Source organism: Coregonus clupeaformis, chromosome 17 (genome assembly GCF_020615455.1).
Source record: "Coregonus clupeaformis isolate EN_2021a chromosome 17, ASM2061545v1, whole genome shotgun sequence".
Classification (NCBI taxonomy): domain Eukaryota; kingdom Metazoa; phylum Chordata; class Actinopteri; order Salmoniformes; family Salmonidae; genus Coregonus; species Coregonus clupeaformis.
The window spans coordinates 14,289,035-14,307,352 of NC_059208.1; the positions used below are offsets into that span (position 1 = coordinate 14,289,035).

The 18,318-nt window shown below is 45.7% G+C and overlaps 1 protein-coding gene across 1 annotated transcript; it reads left to right on the top strand.

Annotated features, from left to right (window-relative positions):
- The first annotated feature begins 615 nt into the window (after nt 1-615).
- Nucleotides 616-17,246, top strand: LOC121585431. Its single transcript, XM_045226629.1, has 9 exons — nt 616-747; nt 1,122-1,280; nt 1,764-1,849; nt 3,979-4,138; nt 4,364-5,174; nt 5,973-6,134; nt 7,399-7,601; nt 7,715-7,848; nt 17,124-17,246. The coding sequence occupies exons 5-9, from the start codon at nt 4,417-4,419 to the stop codon at nt 17,145-17,147; spliced, it is 1,281 nt and encodes a 426-aa protein (XP_045082564.1). The 5' UTR covers nt 616-747; nt 1,122-1,280; nt 1,764-1,849; nt 3,979-4,138; nt 4,364-4,416; the 3' UTR covers nt 17,148-17,246.
- Nucleotides 17,247-18,318: the final 1,072 nt, after the last annotated feature.

An 18,318-nucleotide genomic window follows, 5' to 3' on the forward strand; every position in this document is an offset into this window, starting at 1 on the left:
CATTCACTGAGAAAGTACAACCGCCTATTCCTCTCTGAAATATAATAAATAAATGCCACTGTGTTTAGTATGTGCCTTAGTTGCGTGTTATGGTTAATCATCTCTACTTTACTATGAGAAGGCTGAATAAAATGCAGTATATTTAGTAGTTTAAAAATGGATGAATGGCACTTTCCTCAGCGTCACGACTTTTACTGCCCCCTCTGCAATGTGATTGAGTTCACTTCCATAGCAACCCCTCTGTCGGTAATTACACTGAAAGGTCTGGTGACGGAGGGTCAGAGGTGTTCAGGGCAGGCGTTTCTGGGTGAATTATAACTACTGACAACTGTAGTACATAAAGTGAAGAATGTTGGGGATGATTACAACAGGTGAGTCCGGGAATTCTAGAACAGCTGAATAAAACGTTTGCCCTCTGTGGTGAGAGAACTTTCAACGTTAAAAACTACTGGGAAGTTCAATACGTTCAAGACAACTGAGAACTCGCTCCGGGTGGGAAACTCGTTTTGATCGGTCATCCAACTCGGAATTCCAAGCCGGGAACTCGGGCCTCTTTCTAGAGCTCCGGCTTGAAAATCGCTGACGTCATGATTTGACCTCGTTTCCAGTTGTCTTGGACGCTCGGAAGTCAGAGATTTCCGAGTTCCCAGTTGATCTGAAGGAGTTCCCATCAGTTGTCTTAAAAGCACCATAAATGTCTCGAATTTTTCTTCCATAGATCCACCTTACCTTACCATCGATAATTTCGTGAGTAACCTATTTATAAAAATTAAAAAACGAATGTATTTTTCTAAACGTTTCAACTTGTATTGTACTGTGTTGAACAACTTTTAATATGACTTCTAGGATTCTGGCAAGGGATTTAAAGTGAATGCTGTAGTTTTTTGATGAATGCCAAAACTTTTCTAAAGCACAAAGATGTTGGAAATTGTTATGTTTGTGGAATTGCTTTATTTTCACGGTCCTCAATGGTTGAACAGATTTAAGGTAATTTACCAATTACACGGGCTACACTTTCCCTGTATCCTGTCAGAATCTGATTTTTTTTTAAATGATGTTAATCAAATAATGTCCCAATGTCCTGTTTCCTTCCAACACAATCTTTCCCTGAGTGTGTACAGTACAACAAGGAGACTGGTGTGTTTGAGGTGGTCAGTGATGCAGTGGAGGCTCTACCTAGGAGGATCAGGTCAGCCCTGCAGTACTTTCAATCACAACCTCTCACTGACCCAACAGAGCTGGCTGCTAGACCCATGGTGGACAACCACTACACTGTTCTGGTCAGTTCACATTCTCCTGTTCCTTTATAGTATGTCATCTTGATATTGAATACTGCATTGTGGGAAAGAGCTTGCAAGTGAGCATTTCACTGTACTGTTTTACACCTGTTGTGCAATTGACAAGTAAACTTTGATTTGATTTGCCAACCCCCACATTGCCCTCGTAAGTTTAGTCAAACTAAAGATGATTGCTTTTTTTATTCAAGTGGTCCTCTGTAGCTCAATTGGTAGAGCATGGTGCTTGTAACACCAGGGTAGTGGGTTCGATCCCCGGGACCACCCATACGTAAAAATGTATGCACACATGACTGTAAGTTGCTTTGGATAAAAGCGTCTGCTAAATGGCATATTATATTATCATATTATTCAAGTTTCTCATCAGATTAGTTGGTTGATTCATGATATGGAGTTTATGAAATCGGACACCTGTGTGTGACATCATCTAAATGAGAATAATAATCATTGATTTGAATGTCTTAACAGCGCTTGGACAGAGAACAAGGAGTGGAGTGGATCCTAAAAGAAAGAATACCCTTGTTTATTCAAAGTGACTGCTACTTTGAGTACAGGTAATCCCCAATGTTTTATTAGTGTGGGTAATATAACCTGTTGATGCAAGTCTTGATATCAGCGCTGCCCTTTTATCCTGATCCTGTCTGTCCTGACTTAATCTGTCTTGATATCAGCGCTGCCCTTATCCTGATCCTGTCTGTTCTGACTTAATCTGTCTTGATATCAGCACTGCCCTTATCCTGATCCTGTCTGTCCTGACTTAATCTGTCTTGATATCAGCGCTGCCCTTATCCTGATCCTGTCTGTTCTGACTTAATCTGTCTTGATATCAGCACTGCCCTTATCCTGATCCTGTCTGTCCTGACTTGATCTATCTTTGTTTACTGTGTGGCTGTATCTGAAATGGCACCCTGTTCAATATATAGTTCACTACTTTAGACCAGATGCAGCCTACGTCTCTATGTATCTAATCTCCTTACCTGTTCACACTCCTGCTGTCGTCGTCGTCCTCCATCAGAGGAATGTTTGGTTAGTGAATAAGATACACCGAATACATTTACAGATTTAAACAGCTTGTTCCAAGCTATTCTTACTTTGGAATGGGTATTCTATTCCTGTGAACACAAGCTGTTGTGACCTGACACGATTTGCGGCGCAACCCACACATGACATCGCTAGGTCCCGTCGGTGCAACCCAACCTATAGGCCTACTTCCACCCAACCTATAGGCCTACTTCCACCCAACCTATAGGCCTACTTCCACCCAACCTATAGGCCTACTTCCACCCAACCTATAGGCCTACTTCCACCCAACCTATAGGTCTACTTCCACCCAACCTATAAGCCTACTTCCACCCAACCTATAGGCCTACTTCCACCCAACCTATAGGCCTACTTCCACCCAACCTATAGGCCTACTTCCACCCAACCTATAGGCCTACTTCCACCCAACCTATAGGTGTACTTCCACCCAACCTATAGGCCTACTTCCACCCAACCTATAGGCCTACTTCCACCCAACCTATAGGCCTACTTCCACCCAACCTATAGGCCTACTTCCACCCAACCTATAGGCCTACTTCCACCCAACCTATAGGCCTACTTCCACCCAACCTATAGGCGTACTTCCACCCAACCTATAGGCCTACTTCCACCCAACGTATAGGCCTACTTCCACCCAACCTATAGGCCTACTTCCACCCAACCTATAGGCCTACTTCCACCCAACCTATAGGCCTACTTCCACCCAACCTATAGGCCTACTTCCACCCAACCTATAGGCCTACTTCCACCCAACCTATAGGTCTACTTCCACCCAACCTATAGTCCTACTTCCACCCAACCTATAGTCCTACTTCCACCCAACCTATAGGCCTACTTCCACCCAACCTATAGGCCTACTTCCACCCAACCTATAGGCGTACTTCCACCCAACCTATAGGCCTACTTCCACCCAACATATAGGCCTACTTCCACCCAACCTATAGGTCTACTTCCACCCAACCTATAGGCCTACTTCCACCCAACCTATAGGCCTACTTCCACCCAACCTATAGGCCTACTTCCACCCAACCTATAGGCCTACTTCCACCCAACCTATAGGCGTACTTCCACCCAACCTATAGGCCTACTTCCACCCAACCTATAGGCCTACTTCCACCCAACCTATAGGCCTACTTCCACCCAACCTATAGGTCTACTTCCACCCAACCTATAAGCCTACTTCCACCCAACCTATAGGTCTACTTCCACCCAACCTATAGGCCTACTTCCACCCAACCTATAGGCCTACTTCCACCCAACCTATAGGTCTACTTCCACCCAACCTATAGGTCTACTTCCTGCAGCTCATGGATACCTAATGCCACATACATCTCTCTTGCGTGCCATGTTACCATATACTGTACCTGTTGAGAGCAGGCGACTCTCTCTGACCCACACTACACCTGCCTGTCACACACCTAATGTAACACACCTGTATTGGCAGAGTGAAGGTAGACATACCCTGAGACAGTGATAGAATAATATCCTACTCCAGGGACAAAACTTATATTCTATTCCATACCCATTCATAGCTTTGCCTGACCCTGCAGTCCTGCACTTTGTGACAAATGTTGTTTAAAGGGGTTTTATAAATAACGTTTGATTGATTGATGTGTGTTTGATGCTTGACGGTGTTTCCCAGGTTAGCGAAGCTACTTTCTCAGTGGGGCCCTCGGGGCTGGAACCAGAAGAGGGATGGCGTCTCAGTCCAACACCCTGTCACCACAGAGCCTGTCTGTCCTTCCCCTGGGCCTGATGACAGAGAGACCCTGATGAAGGTCCTCTATGTCTCACTGGGGCAGGTCAGCACATCCTGGTTATTCATATAGATGATATGTCGGAGTATGATGTTAAGTACAGTGGAGATCATTATTCGTCATCACATCTTAAATAAACACTTGTTTTGTGGTGTTGGTGGAACAGTAGTTGGATGTATATGCTGTGTATGTTTTGTGGTGTTGGTGGAACAGTAGTTGGATATATATGCTGTGTATGATCCAGGGATTTCTTTGACTCTCTCACCCCAGGCGACACTTTCCTGTTTGTGTTCTCTGTGTGTCTGCAAGCCTCAGTAACAGACATGTTGACTATGGCTGAGGTCAAGGACAAGCAGCAGCCTGTCTGTACCCAGTCTGTGAAAACCCCAGTGTGCTCCCTGGGCCGGGAGGGACAGAGGGGTCTGACCTCAGCCTGCTTCTCCTGCATCCCTGACTCAGAGTCCTACGCCCTCTCTTCCTCACTCCTCATCCCCCGTCCTCTCTGCTCTTCAGTTCTAGACTGGGACAGGAGACAGGGAGCCCACAGCCCAAAGCAGGAGATGAGAGTCTACCTCACAGAGACAGAGGAAGGAACTACAGATCAGGGTAATGGGGACCCCAACCCCCAGAGTCCCTCCTGTTATAGTCCAGTAGAACAGCTTGCTGTCAGTCTGATGGAGCGGATACTGAGAGATGTGGGGACAGAGATGGACGACAGACAGGTCACCATGGTGACAGAGATGGCCAAGAGACAGGTCACCATGGTGACAGAGATGGACATGAGTTGGAGTAGCAGCAGTAGCAGTGATGAGGAGACAGGTGGTCCCCACACAGAGAGCCCCTGTGAGGGAGGTCCAGCCATCATCCACAGCAGACTGAAGGAGCAGGAGGAGGGTGGAGGGTCAGAGGAGGATGACCCTGACCTTAGGTTCTATGATGGCACTGGTAGTATCCATGGTGATAGACAGGGTCTTGGTGAGTTTAAGGAGTTCTTAAAGGGAACACCAGGAGAGAAGCTGTTGCGTCTGTGGATGGATATAGAGAGACTGAACACCCTACAGGACGGTAGGAGGAAAAACAGGTATTCATATACACATTCAGTATTTCCTTAAAGGTCCAATGCAGCAGTTTTGATCTCAATATCAAATCATTTCTGGGTAACAATGAAGTACCTTACTGTGATTAAAATGGTCAAAATGAAACAAAAATAGCTTCTTAGCAAAAGGCAATTTCTCAAACAAAAATGTTGCTATGACTGTCTAGGAGTGGTCTTAGTGGGGAGGGGACAACAGAAAATGTTCTGTTATTGGCAGAGAGGTTTGGAACTCTTTCTTATTGGTCTATTAACTAATTAACTAATTCACTGCATGGTTATGTCACCATGGAAGGCCAAAACTCCATCCCACCAAAACAGGCAGAAATGTCAAAGCTCTTACACTAAAAGGGTATTACCATAATTTTCACAATTTCACAATATTATTCATAGTGTGGAAATATATATAAAACACAGGAAAATCACATTTTTGACTGCACTGGGCCTTTAACCCACAACTCCTAATCTTCACCTTAATCCTGACCCGAACCCTAACCTGAACCCCTAAATCCGAACCATTAACCGTAACCCTAACCTTAACCGACTCTTAACCTAAACCATAACCCTAAACTAAACCCTAACCTAAACCCTAACCTTAACCTAAACCTAAACCCTAACCTAAACCTAAACCCTAACCTAAACCTAAACCTAAACCCTAACCTAAACCCTAACCTCAACCCTAACCTAAACCTAAACCCTAACCCATCATTGAAGTATAGAACCTGAGATGCCAATGAGCCTTCCTCTTAACCAGTGACGTGACTGACTGATGATTAATTGTGACAGGCATTTGGTCCAGATGCGTAGCTGCTACCTGCTGACCAGTGACCAGAGCAGTCTGAATGGTGAGCTGTTGACCAGACTGGGTCTCTCTACCTCCCCCTGCTGGAGAGAGGACAGACTGCAGAGAGCACAGCCCCGCCTCACTGAGGCACTGCTCTGCTACTGGTGAGGAGACTGGTTGACAAGGTCATCCAAACCAGGGGTTTTCAAACCTCTCCTCGTGGACCCCCAGACGTTCCATGTATTTGAACTATTCCAGAGCTAGCACACCCAATTTAACATTGTAATAATGTTTATATACTGTTTTACCCACTTCATATGTAAATGTATATACTGTATTCTAGTTAAGGCTCATCCTATATAACTACTGCTGTACACACCTTTTCTATTCATATACGGTCCATACTGTCTATACACACCATCCTATACATCTATATTTATATTCCTGACTCTGACACAGTCTTCATTCCTTTCTTGGTGTTTTGGGGATGTGTGTACTGTTTTGTATTGTTAGTTATTACAGCACTGTTTGAGCTACAAACACAAGCATTTCGCTGCATCTGCTAAATATGTGTACGCGACCAATTACATTCGATTTTAGTCAACTAATTATCAAGCTCTTTGATTAGGTGCCATTTGTTAAACGTCTGGGGGTCCTAGTGGAGCGGTTTGAAAACCACTGGTCCGTACCATGCAATCTGTTGTTTACAGGATCCAATAGTTCCTGTATTTTATAGCAGCAGGGGCACAACTTTCACTGGGGATGGGGGGGACATGCCCCCTCCACATTCTGAAAATGCATGTTTGTCCATTTTTATCATTGGAAGGGGCAACATTGTGCTTTAGGACCATGCGGACTCCTCCGAGCGGTCGGGTAGGCTGTTTGGAGTGTTTATCCGACTGGATAAAACATTTTTAAAATGTTTAAAGAAATATGCCCCCCCTCCCCTCCTGACCTGACGAAGATCCTGGCAGGATCCATGACCTGACCAAAATCCTGGCAGGATCAATGACCTGACCAAGATCCTGGCAGGATCCATGACCTGACCAAGATCCTGGCAGGATCCATGACCTGACGAAGATCCTGGCAGGATCCATGATCTGACGAAGCTCCTGACAGGATCCATGACCTGACCAAGATCCTGGCAGGATCCATGACCTGACCAAGATCCTGGCAGGATCCATGACCTGACCAAGATCCTGGCAGGATCCATGACCTGACCAAGAACCTGGCAGGATCCATGACCTGACCAAGATCCTGGCAGGATCCATGACCTGACCAAGATCCTGGCAGGATCCATGACCTGACCAAGATCCTGGCAGGATCCAAACGTTGTTAGTTTGTGAATAAAGGTATGTGGTGGACCTTATGACTGTGTATTGGTATGAATTTTTTCCTGTTGTGGTGTGTACTGGTTGTGGGTCTCAGGGGTCCAAGGTTCAGGCTGAGTCAGAGAGCAGCAGATCCTCTCAGACTGTCACTGTGGAGGAAGAGACCGCTATGCTATCCCTCTGGTGTCAACCCTAACCCTCGTTACACCACCCTCCACCCTCTCACCTGTATACCTAGACCCACCATCTGCCCAGACACCTCTCTACCCAGGGACAGGACCCCCACACCAGGACACACAGGTATTAGGTGTGACCGACAGAGAGTTGAGATAAGCGCTTTGAGATGTCTATATTTGATGAAAAGCGCTGTATAAGTTGAATAAACTATTATTATTAAACGTGTGTGATGTCAGACAGGTTCTGCCAGCAGCAGCAGCACCAGTCCTGTTCTAGGGGACAGGAGGATGGAGAGGATGTTGCAGGCCCACATGTGGACTCACGGGCCGGGTTCTACTTCACACACTACTGTGAACGCTCTAGAAACCAGGTACAAACACCTCTCTCTCTCTCTATACACCTTTCAAACCAACTTTAGCATCTCAACACATTTTTTGCCAAATAATTATTAATACTGTATATCAAACCCAATTATTATTATGTGAAAAGTGTATATCTGTCAATTCAATTCAAAGGGCTTTATTGGCATGGGAAACATATGTTTACGTTGCCAAAGCAAGTGAATGAGATAATGAACAAAAGTGAAATAAACAATCAGAAATTAACAGTAAAGATTACACTCCCAAAAGAATAGAGACATTTAATGTTATAGAGATATTTAAAATGTTATATTATGGCTATGTAGAGTTGTAACAATGTGCAAATAGTTGAAGTATGAAAGGGAAAATAAATAAACATAAATATGGGTTTGGTAACGATACTAGTGAAGTCTCCACCCCCATAAATGGAAACTCTCAGCCAAAGCATGGCCCAAATGTCCACGCCCCTTCCGTAATTTGAAACACCTGCTTCGATTTTTTAAATGTTAAAATTTTATTTTATTTTACCTTTATTTAACTAGACAAGTCAGTTAAGAACAAATTCTTATTTACAATGACGGCCTACACCGGCCAAACCCGGACGACGCTGGGCCAATTGTGCACCGCCCTATGATCAGTGAAGGAAAAATTGCCGGACCGGAAAAAAGTTCCTTGTTAATCATCGCATCCCACAATCTGTTGACAGACTCTACAATACTGCCTAGGGTTTAATATTTTCCCGGTATTTTACAAATATTCCATCCCGAGAATAAATCCATTTTCTACTCGGTATTTCCCGCCAAAACCGGAAGTGTAATTCAAAAGCATATAAAGCATGTACTGTAAATAGGCCTATGTCTCGATTTGATTAGAGATTTGATCGAAAATTCAAGCCTGATGCTACCTGAGCCTGATGAGCCATACATTAAAGACATTTAATAAACCCTACATTAAAGACATTTTATAAACCCAACATTAAAGACATTTTATAAACCCTACATTAAAGACATTTTATAAACCCTACATTAAAGACATTTAAAGACATTTAAAGACATTTAATAAACCCTACATTAAAGACATTTTATAAACCCTACATTAAAGACATTTAATGAGCCCTACATTAAAGACATTTAATAAACCCTACATTAAAGACATTTTATAAACCCTACATTAAAGACATTTTATAATCCCTAACATTAAAGACATTTAATGAGCCCTACATTAAATACATTTTATAAACCCTACATTAAATACATTTTATAAACCCTACATTAAATACATTTTATAAACCCTACATTAAAGACATTTTATAAACCCTACATTAAAGACATTTAAAGACATTTAAAGACATTTAATAAACCCTACATTAAAGACATTTTATAAACCCTACATTAAAGACATTTAATGAGCCCTACATTAAAGACATTTAATAAACCCTACATTAAAGACATTTTATAAACCCTACATTAAAGACATTTTATAATCCCTAACATTAAAGACATTTAATGAGCCCTACATTAAATACATTTTATAAACCCTACATTAAAGACATTTTATAAACCCTACATGAAATACATTTTATAAACCCTACATTAAAGACATTTTATGAGCCCAAGCCCAAAAAAGCCTAAATGATTGTGCCGTTATCCAATACATATATGATATATAGGCTACTGCACACTATGCATGACAGAAAAACATAAAAGCCCCTAGATGTAGCTAGCTATATGCTCTCTAGGCTAATCTTTTCCCACCTCCTCCACCACTAGTCCCACCCCTCCACCACTAGTGCCACCCCTCCATCACTAGTCCCACCCCTCCACCACTAGTGCCACCCCTCCACCACTAGTCCCACCCCTCCACCACTAGTCCCACCCCCCCACCCCTCCCACCCCTCCCACTAGTCCCACCCCTCCACCACTAGTGCGTGGTCCTCTGTAGCGTGGTCCACGTGGTCCTCTGTAGCTCAGCTGGTCGAGCACGGCGCTTGTAACGCTAAGGTAGTGGGTTCGATCCCCGGGACCACCCATACACACAAAAAAAATAAAATAATGTATGCACGCATGACTGTAAGTCGCTTTGGATAAAAGCGTCTGCTAAATGGCATATTATTATTATTATTATATTATAGTGCCACCCCTCCATCACTAGTCCCACCCCTCCACCACTAGTCCCACCCCTCCACCACCTCTCCACCACTAGTCCCACCCCTCCACCACTAGTCCCACCCCTCCACCACTAGTCCTACCCCTCGTCCCACCCCTCCACCACTAGTCCCACTCCAGCCAACGCTTGGCATTGCGCATGGTGATCTTAGGTTTGTATGCGGCTGCTCGGCCATGGAAACTCATTTCATGAAGCTCCAGACGAACAGATCTTGTGCTGACATTGCTTCCAGAGGCGGTTTGGAACTCAGTAGTGAGTGTTGCAACCGAGGACAGACGATTTTTACGCGCTACGCGCTTCAGCACTCGGCAGTCCCGTTCTGTGAGCTTGTGTGGCCTACCACTTCGTGGCTGAGCCGTTGTTGCTCCTAGACGTTTCCACTTCACAATAACAGCACTTACAGTTGACTGGGGAAGCTCTAGCAGGGCAGAAATTTGATGAACTGACTTGTTGGAAAGGTGGCATCCTATGACGGTGCCACGTTGAAAGTCACTGAGCTCTTCAGTATGGGCCAATCTACTGCCAATATTTGTCTATGGAGATTGCATGGTTGTGTGCTCGATTTTATACACCTGTCAGTAACGGGTGTGGCTTAATTAGCCAAATCCACTAATTTGAAGTCGTGTCCACATACCTTTGGCCATGTAGTCATATGTATTGGGGTAAGGTGACTAGGCATCAGGACATATGATAAACAGAGTAGCAGCAGTGTACATGATGATTGTATGTGTGTGTGTAGAGTCAGTATAAATGTGTGTGCATGTTGTGTGATGATGATGATGGTCATAATGATGATGATGATGGTCATAATGATGATGATGATGGTCATGATGATGATGATGATGATCATGATGATGATGATGGTCATAATGATGGTCATGATGATGATGATGGTCATAATGATGATGATGATGATGATGATCATAATGATGATGATGGTCATGATGATGATGATGATGGTGATGATGATGATGGTCATGATGAAGATGATAGTCATAATGATGATGATGATGATATTCATGATGATGATGGTATGACAGTACAGTACAGTCTGGTCCTCTCTACAGTACAGTACAGTACAGTCTGGTCCTCTCTACAGTACAGTACAGTCTGGTCCTCTCTACAGTACAGTACAGTCTGGTCCTCTCTACAGTACAGTATGGTCCTCTCTACAGTACAGTACAGTCTGGTCCTCTCTACAGTACAGTACAGTACAGTCTGGTCCTCTCTACAGTACAGTACAGTCTGGTCCTCTCTACGGTACAGTACAGTCTGGTCCTCTCTACAGTACAGCACAGTCTGGTCCTCTATACAGTACAATACAGGCTGGTCCTCTCTACAGTACAGTACAGTCTGGTCCTCTATACAGTACAATACAGGCTGGTCCTCTCTACAGTACAGTACAGTCTGGTCCTCTCTACAGTACAGTACAGTATAGTCTGGTCCTCTCTACAGTACAGTACAGTCTCATCCTCTCTACAGTACAGTACAGTCTGGTTCTCTCTACAGTACAGTACAGTACAGTCTGGTCCTCTCTACAGTACAGTACAGTCTGGTCCTCTCTACAGTACAGTACAGTACAGTCTGGTCCTCTCTACAGTACAGTACAGTACAGTACAGTCTGGTCCTCTCTACAGTACAGTACAGTCTGGTCCTCTCTACAGTACAGTACAGTCTGGTCCTCTCTACAGTACAGTACAGTCTGGTCCTCTCTACAGTACATTACAGTCTGGTCCTCTCTACAGTACAGTACAGTCTGGTCCTCTCTACAGTACAGTACAATCGGGTCCTCTAAACAGTACAGTACAGTCTCGTCCTCTCTACAGTACAGTACAGTCTGGTCCTCTCTACACTACAGTACAGTCTGGTCCTCTCTACAGTACAGTACAGTCTGGTCCTCTCTACAGTACAATACAGTCTGGTCCTCTCTACAGTACAATACAGTCTGGTCCTCTCTACAGTACAGTACAGACTGGTCCTCTCTACAGTACAGTACAGTCTGGTCCTCTCTACAGTACAGTACAGTCTGGTCCTCTCTACAGTACAGTACAGTCTGGTCCTCTCTACAATACAGTACAGTCTGGTCCTCTATACAGTACAATACAGGCTGGTCCTCTCTACAGTACAGTACAGTACAATCTGGTCCTCTCTACAGTACAGTACAGTACAGTCTGGTCCTCTATACAGTACAATACAGGCTGGTCCTCTCTACAGTACAGTACAGTACAGTCTGGTCCTCTCTACAGTACAGTACAGTATAGTCTGGTCCTCTCTACGGTACAGTACAGTCAGGTCCTCTCTACGGTACAGTACAGTCTGGTCCTCTCTACAGTACAGTACAGTCTGGTCCTCTCTACAGTACAGTACAGTCTGGTCCTCTCTACAGTACAATACAGTCTGGTCCTCTCTACAGTACAATACAGTCTGGTCCTCTCTACAGTACAGTACAGACTGGTCCTCTCTACAGTACAGTACAGTCTGGTCCTCTCTACAGTACAGTACAGTCTGGTCCTCTCTACAGTACAGTACAGTCTGGTCCTCTCTACAGTACAGTACAGTCTGGTCCTCTCTACAGTACAGTACAGTCTGGACCTCTCTACAGTACAGTACAGTCTGGTCCTCTCTACAGTACAGTACAGTACAGTCTGGTCCTCTCTACAGTACAGTACAGTCTGGTCCTCTCTACAGTACAGTACAGTCTGGTCCTCTCTACAGTACAGTACAGTCTGGTCCTCTCTACAATACAGTACAGTCTGGTCCTCTCTACAGTACAGTACAGTCTGGTCCTCTCTACAGTACAGTACAGTACAGTCTGGTCCTCTCTACAGTACAGTATGGTCCTCTCTACAGTACAGTACAGTCTGGTCCTCTCTACAGTACAGTACAGTCTGGTCCTCTCTACAGTACAGTACAGTACAGTCTGGTCCTCTCTACAGTACAGTACAGTCTGGTCCTCTCTACAGTACAGTACAGTCTCATCCTCTCTACAGTACAGTACAGTCTGGTCCTCTCTACAGTACAGTACAGTACAGTCTGGTCCTCTCTACAGTACAGTACAGTCTGGTCCTCTCTACAGTACAGTACAGTACAGTCTGGTCCTCTCTACAGTACAGTACAGTCTGGTCCTCTCTACAGTACAGTACAGTCTGGTCCTCTGTACAGTACAGTACAGTCTGGTCCTCTCTACAGTACAGTAGAGTCTGGTCCTCTCTACAGTACATTACAGTCTGGTCCTCTCTACAGTACAGTACAGTCTGGTCCTCTCTACAGTACAGTACAGTCTGGTCCTCTCTACAGTACAGTACAGTCTGGTCCTCTCTACAGTACAGTACAATCTGGTCCTCTAAACAGTACAGTACAGTCTCGTCCTCTCTACAGTACAGTACAGTCTGGTCCTCTCTACAGTACAGTACAGTCTGGTCCTCTCTACAGTACAGTACAGTACAGTCTGGTCCTCTCTACAGTACAGTACAGTACAGTACAGTCTGGTCCTCTCTACCGTACAGTACAGTCTGGTCCTCTCTACAGTACAGTGCAGTACAGACTGGTCCTCTCTACAGTACAGTACAGTCTGGTCCTCTCTACAGTACAGTACAGTCTGGTCCTCTCTACAGTACAGTACAGTCTGGTCCTCTCTACAGTACAGTACAGTCTGGTCCTCTCTACAGTACAGTACAGTCTGGTCCTCTCTACAGTACAGTACAGTCTGGTCCTCTCTACAGTACAGTACAGTACAGTCTGGTCCTCTCTACAGTACAGTACAGTCTGGTCCTCTCTACAGTACAGTACAGTCTGGTCCTCTGTACAGTACAGTACAGTCTGGTCCTCTCTACAGTACAGTAGAGTCTGGCCCTCTCTACAGTACATTACAGTCTGGTCCTCTCTACAGTACAGTACAGTCTGGTCCTCTCTACAGTACAGTACAGTCTGGTCCTCTCTACAGTACAGTACAGTCTGGTCCTCTCTACAGTACAGTACAATCTGGTCCTCTAAACAATACAGTACAGTCTCGTCCTCTCTACAGTACAGTACAGTCTGGTCCTCTCTACAGTACAGTACAGTCTGGTCCTCTCTACAGTACAGTACAGTCTGGTCCTCTCTACAGTACAGTACAGTCTGGTCCTCTCTACAGTACAATACAGTCTGGTCCTCTCTACAGTACAGTACAGTCTGGTCCTCTCTACAGTACAGTACAGTCTGGTCCTCTATACAGTACAGTACAGTCTGGTCCTCTCTACAGTACAGTACAGTCTGGTCCTCTATACAGTACAATACAGGCTGGTCCTCTCTACAGTACAGTACAGTACAGTCTGGTCCTCTCTACAGTATAGTACAGTACAGTCTGGTCCTCTCTACAGTACAGTACAGTATAGTCTGGTCCTCTCTACGGTACAGTACAGTCAGGTCCTCTCTATGGTACAGTACAGTACAGTCTGGTCCTCTATACAGTACAATACAGGCTGGGCCTCTGTACAGTACAGTACAGTACAGTCTGGTCCTCTCTACAGTACAGTACAGTACAGTCTGGTCCTCTCTACAGTACAGTGCAGTACAGTCTGGTCCTCTCTACGGTACAGTACAGTCTGGTCCTCTCTACGGTACAGTACAGTCTGGTCCTCTCTACAGTACAGTACAATCTGGTCCTCTAAACAGTACAGTACAGTCTCGTCCTCTCTACAGTACAGTACAGTCTGGTCCTCTCTACAGTACAGTACAGTCTGGTCCTCTCTACAGTACAGTACAGTCTGGTCCTCTCTACAGTACAATACAGTCTGGTCCTCTCTACAGTACAATACAGTCTGGTCCTCTCTACAGTACAGTACAGACTGGTCCTCTCTACAGTACAGTACAGTCTGGTCCTATCTACAGTACAGCACAGTCTGGTCCTCTCTACAGTACAGTACAGTCTGGTCCTCTCTACAGTACAGTACAGTCTGGTCCTCTCTACAGTACAGTACAGTACAGTCTGGTCCTCTCTACAGTACAATACAGTACAGTCTGGTCCTCTCTACAGTACAGTACAGTACAGTATAGTCTGGTCCTCTCTACGGTACAGTACAGTCAGGTCCTCTCTACGGTACAGTACAGTACAGTCTGGTCCTCTATACAGTACAATACAGTCTGGTCCTCTCTACAGTACAGTACAGTCTGGTCCTCTCTACAGTACAGTACAGTCTGGTCCTCTCTACAGTACAGTACAGTCTGGTCCTCTCTACAGTACAGTACAGTACAGTCTGGTCCTCTCTACAGTACAGTACAGTCTGGTCCTCTCTACAGTACAGTACAGTCTGGTCCTCTCTACAGTACAGTACAGTCTGGTCCTCTCTACAGTACAGTAGAGTCTGGTCCTCTCTACAGTACATTACAGTCTGGTCCTCTCTACAGTACAGTACAGTCTGGTCCTCTCTACAGTACAGTACAGTCTGGTCCTCTCTACAGTACAGTACAGTCTGGTCCTCTCTACAGTACAGTACAATCTGGTCCTCTAAACAGTACAGTACAGTCTCGTCCTCTCTACAGTACAGTACAGTCTGGTCCTCTCTACAGTACAGTACAGTCTGGTCCTCTCTACAGTACAGTACAGTCTGGTCCTCTCTACAGTACAGTACAGTCTGGTCCTCTCTACAGTACAGTACAGTCTGGTCCTCTCTACAGTACAATACAGTCTGGTCCTCTCTACAGTACAGTACAGTCTGGTCCTCTCTACAGTACAGTACAGTCTGGTCCTCTATACAGTACAGTACAGTCTGGTCCTCTCTACAGTACAGTACAGTCTGGTCCTCTATACAGTACAATACAGGCTGGTCCTCTCTACAGTACAGTACAGTACAGTCTGGTCCTCTCTACAGTATAGTACAGTACAGTCTGGTCCTCTCTACAGTACAGTACAGTACAGTCAGGTCCTCTCTATGGTACAATACAGTACAGTCTGGTCCTCTATACAGTACAATACAGGCTGATCCTCTGTACAGTACAGTACAGTACAGTACAGTCTGGTCCTTTCTACAGTACAGTACAGTACAGTCTGGTCCTCTCTACAGTACAGTGCAGTACAGTCTGGTCCTCTCTACAGTACAGTGCAGTACAGTCTGGTCCTCTCTACGGTACAGTACAGTCTGGTCCTCTCTACGGTACAGTACAGTCAGGTCCTCTCTACAGTACAGTACAGTATAGTCTGGTCCTCTCTACGGTACAGTACAGTCAGGTCCTCTCTACGGTACAGTACAGTACAGTCTGGTCCTCTATACAGTACAATACAGGCTGGTCCTCTGTACAGTACAGTCTGGTCCTCTCTACAGTACAGTACAGTACAGTCTGGTCCTCTCTACAGTACAGTACAGTCTGGTCCTCTCTACGGTAGAGTACAGTCTGGTCCTCTCTACGGTACAGTACAGTCAGGTCCTCTCTACAGTACAGTACAGTATAGTCTGGTCCTCTTTACGGTACAGTACAGTCAGGTCCTCTCTACAGTACAGTACAGTCTGGTCCTCTCTACAGTACAGTACAGTCTGGTCCTCTCTACGGTACAGTCTGGTCCTCTCTACAGTACAGTACAGTCTGGTCATCTCTACAGTACAATACAGTCCTCTCCTACGTGTCTACAGTACAGTACATTACAGCTATGGCCCATTCTCAAAGGGTCTCTACGGCACTACACAGTGGTTCCCCAGTGAGTGTGTTAATGCGCTGTAGTTTTACGTTAGCTGGAGCCTGCTCAGGCCGTGTGGTTGTAGCAATGAAGCGTAGTGTTAATGTCTTTCTAATGGGACTCTGAGGAGAGTTCCTCCAGTCAGACTACACATGGTTATCATCATGATCCTTCTGTCTACATAGAAAGATAGACTTACTCTATGTGGAGCTAGCTTTGGGACAGATCTCTTGTGATTGACAATGGAAAGAGACCTACTCTATGTGGAGCTAGCCAGGGCGTGTGTGTGTGTGTACTCCACTGTTCCTGGTTCAGGAGGGTTCAGGAGGGTTTCCATAGGAGGGGAAGAATCAAGTCAGCGCTGTCTGTCCTCACATTGCAAAAACACACCTGCAACATGTAGACTGAACTTTGACTGACAGAGCTTAACAACAATAACACCGTACTCTCCTCCTCTCACCTCTCCTCCAGACTCGTCCCCTGCCCACAGTCTGAAGTCGAAGGGCAGCAGACAGTCCAGACAGAGCCAACACCATGCCCAGCAGTGCTCTGTCCTCTCCCCCAGGACAGACAGAGCCAACACCATGCCCAGCAGTGCTCTGTCCTCTCCCCCAGGACAGACAGAGCCAACACCATGCCCAGCAGTGCTCTGTCCTCTCCCCCAGGACAGACAGAGCCAACACCATGCCCAGCAGTGCTCTGTCCTCTCCCCCAGTCCAGACAGAGCCAACACCATGCCCAGCAGTGCTCTGTCCTCTCCCCCAGTCCAGACAGAGCCAACGCCATGCCCAGCAGTGCTCTGTCCTCTCCCCCAGTCCAGACAGAGCCAACACCATGCCCAGCAGTGCTCTGTCCTCTCCCCCAGGACAGACAGAGCCAACACCATGCCCAGCAGTGCTCTGTCCTCTCCCCCAGGATAGACAGAGCCAACACCATGCCCAGCAGTGCTCTGTCCTCTCCCCCAGTCCAGACAGAGCCAACGCCATGCCCAGCAGTGCTCTGTCCTCTCCCCCAGTCCAGACAGAGCCAACACCATGCCCAGCAGTGCTCTGTCCTCTCCCCCAGGACAGACAGAGCCAACACCATGCCCAGCAGTGCTCTGTCCTCTCCCCCAGGATAGACAGAGCCAACACCATGCCCAGCAGTGCTCTGTCCTCTCCCCCAGTCCAGACAGAGCCAACACCATGCCCAGCAGTGCTCTGTCCTCTCCCCCAGGACAGACAATGGGCCTGTTTGAGTGGTAAGGCTGAAGCAACCGACTGCAGACGATCGTCGAGAAATTGAGTCCGGGGAGGTGCATCTGCTACAGCCTAAAGTCTGTCACTGATGTGGCTTTCCAACAGGCAAGGCTCAGTGCAACATGGAAGTGTTGCCATTGTTTGTAAAAGTTATTGTTTGTAATGTCGAAATAAACGTCTCCATCCCCCATATCACACACTGTAAATGTGTGTAACCTACATTGTACTAGGAACTGGGGAGAGAGCGCCTCAAATATCACATTCATTTGTACATACAGTGCCTTGCAAAAGTATTCATCCCACTTGGCGTTTTTCCTATTTTGTTGCATTACAACCTGCAATTTAAATAGATTTTTATTTGGATTTCATGTAATGGACATACACAAAATAAATAACTGAAAAGTGGTGCGTGCATATGTATTCACCCC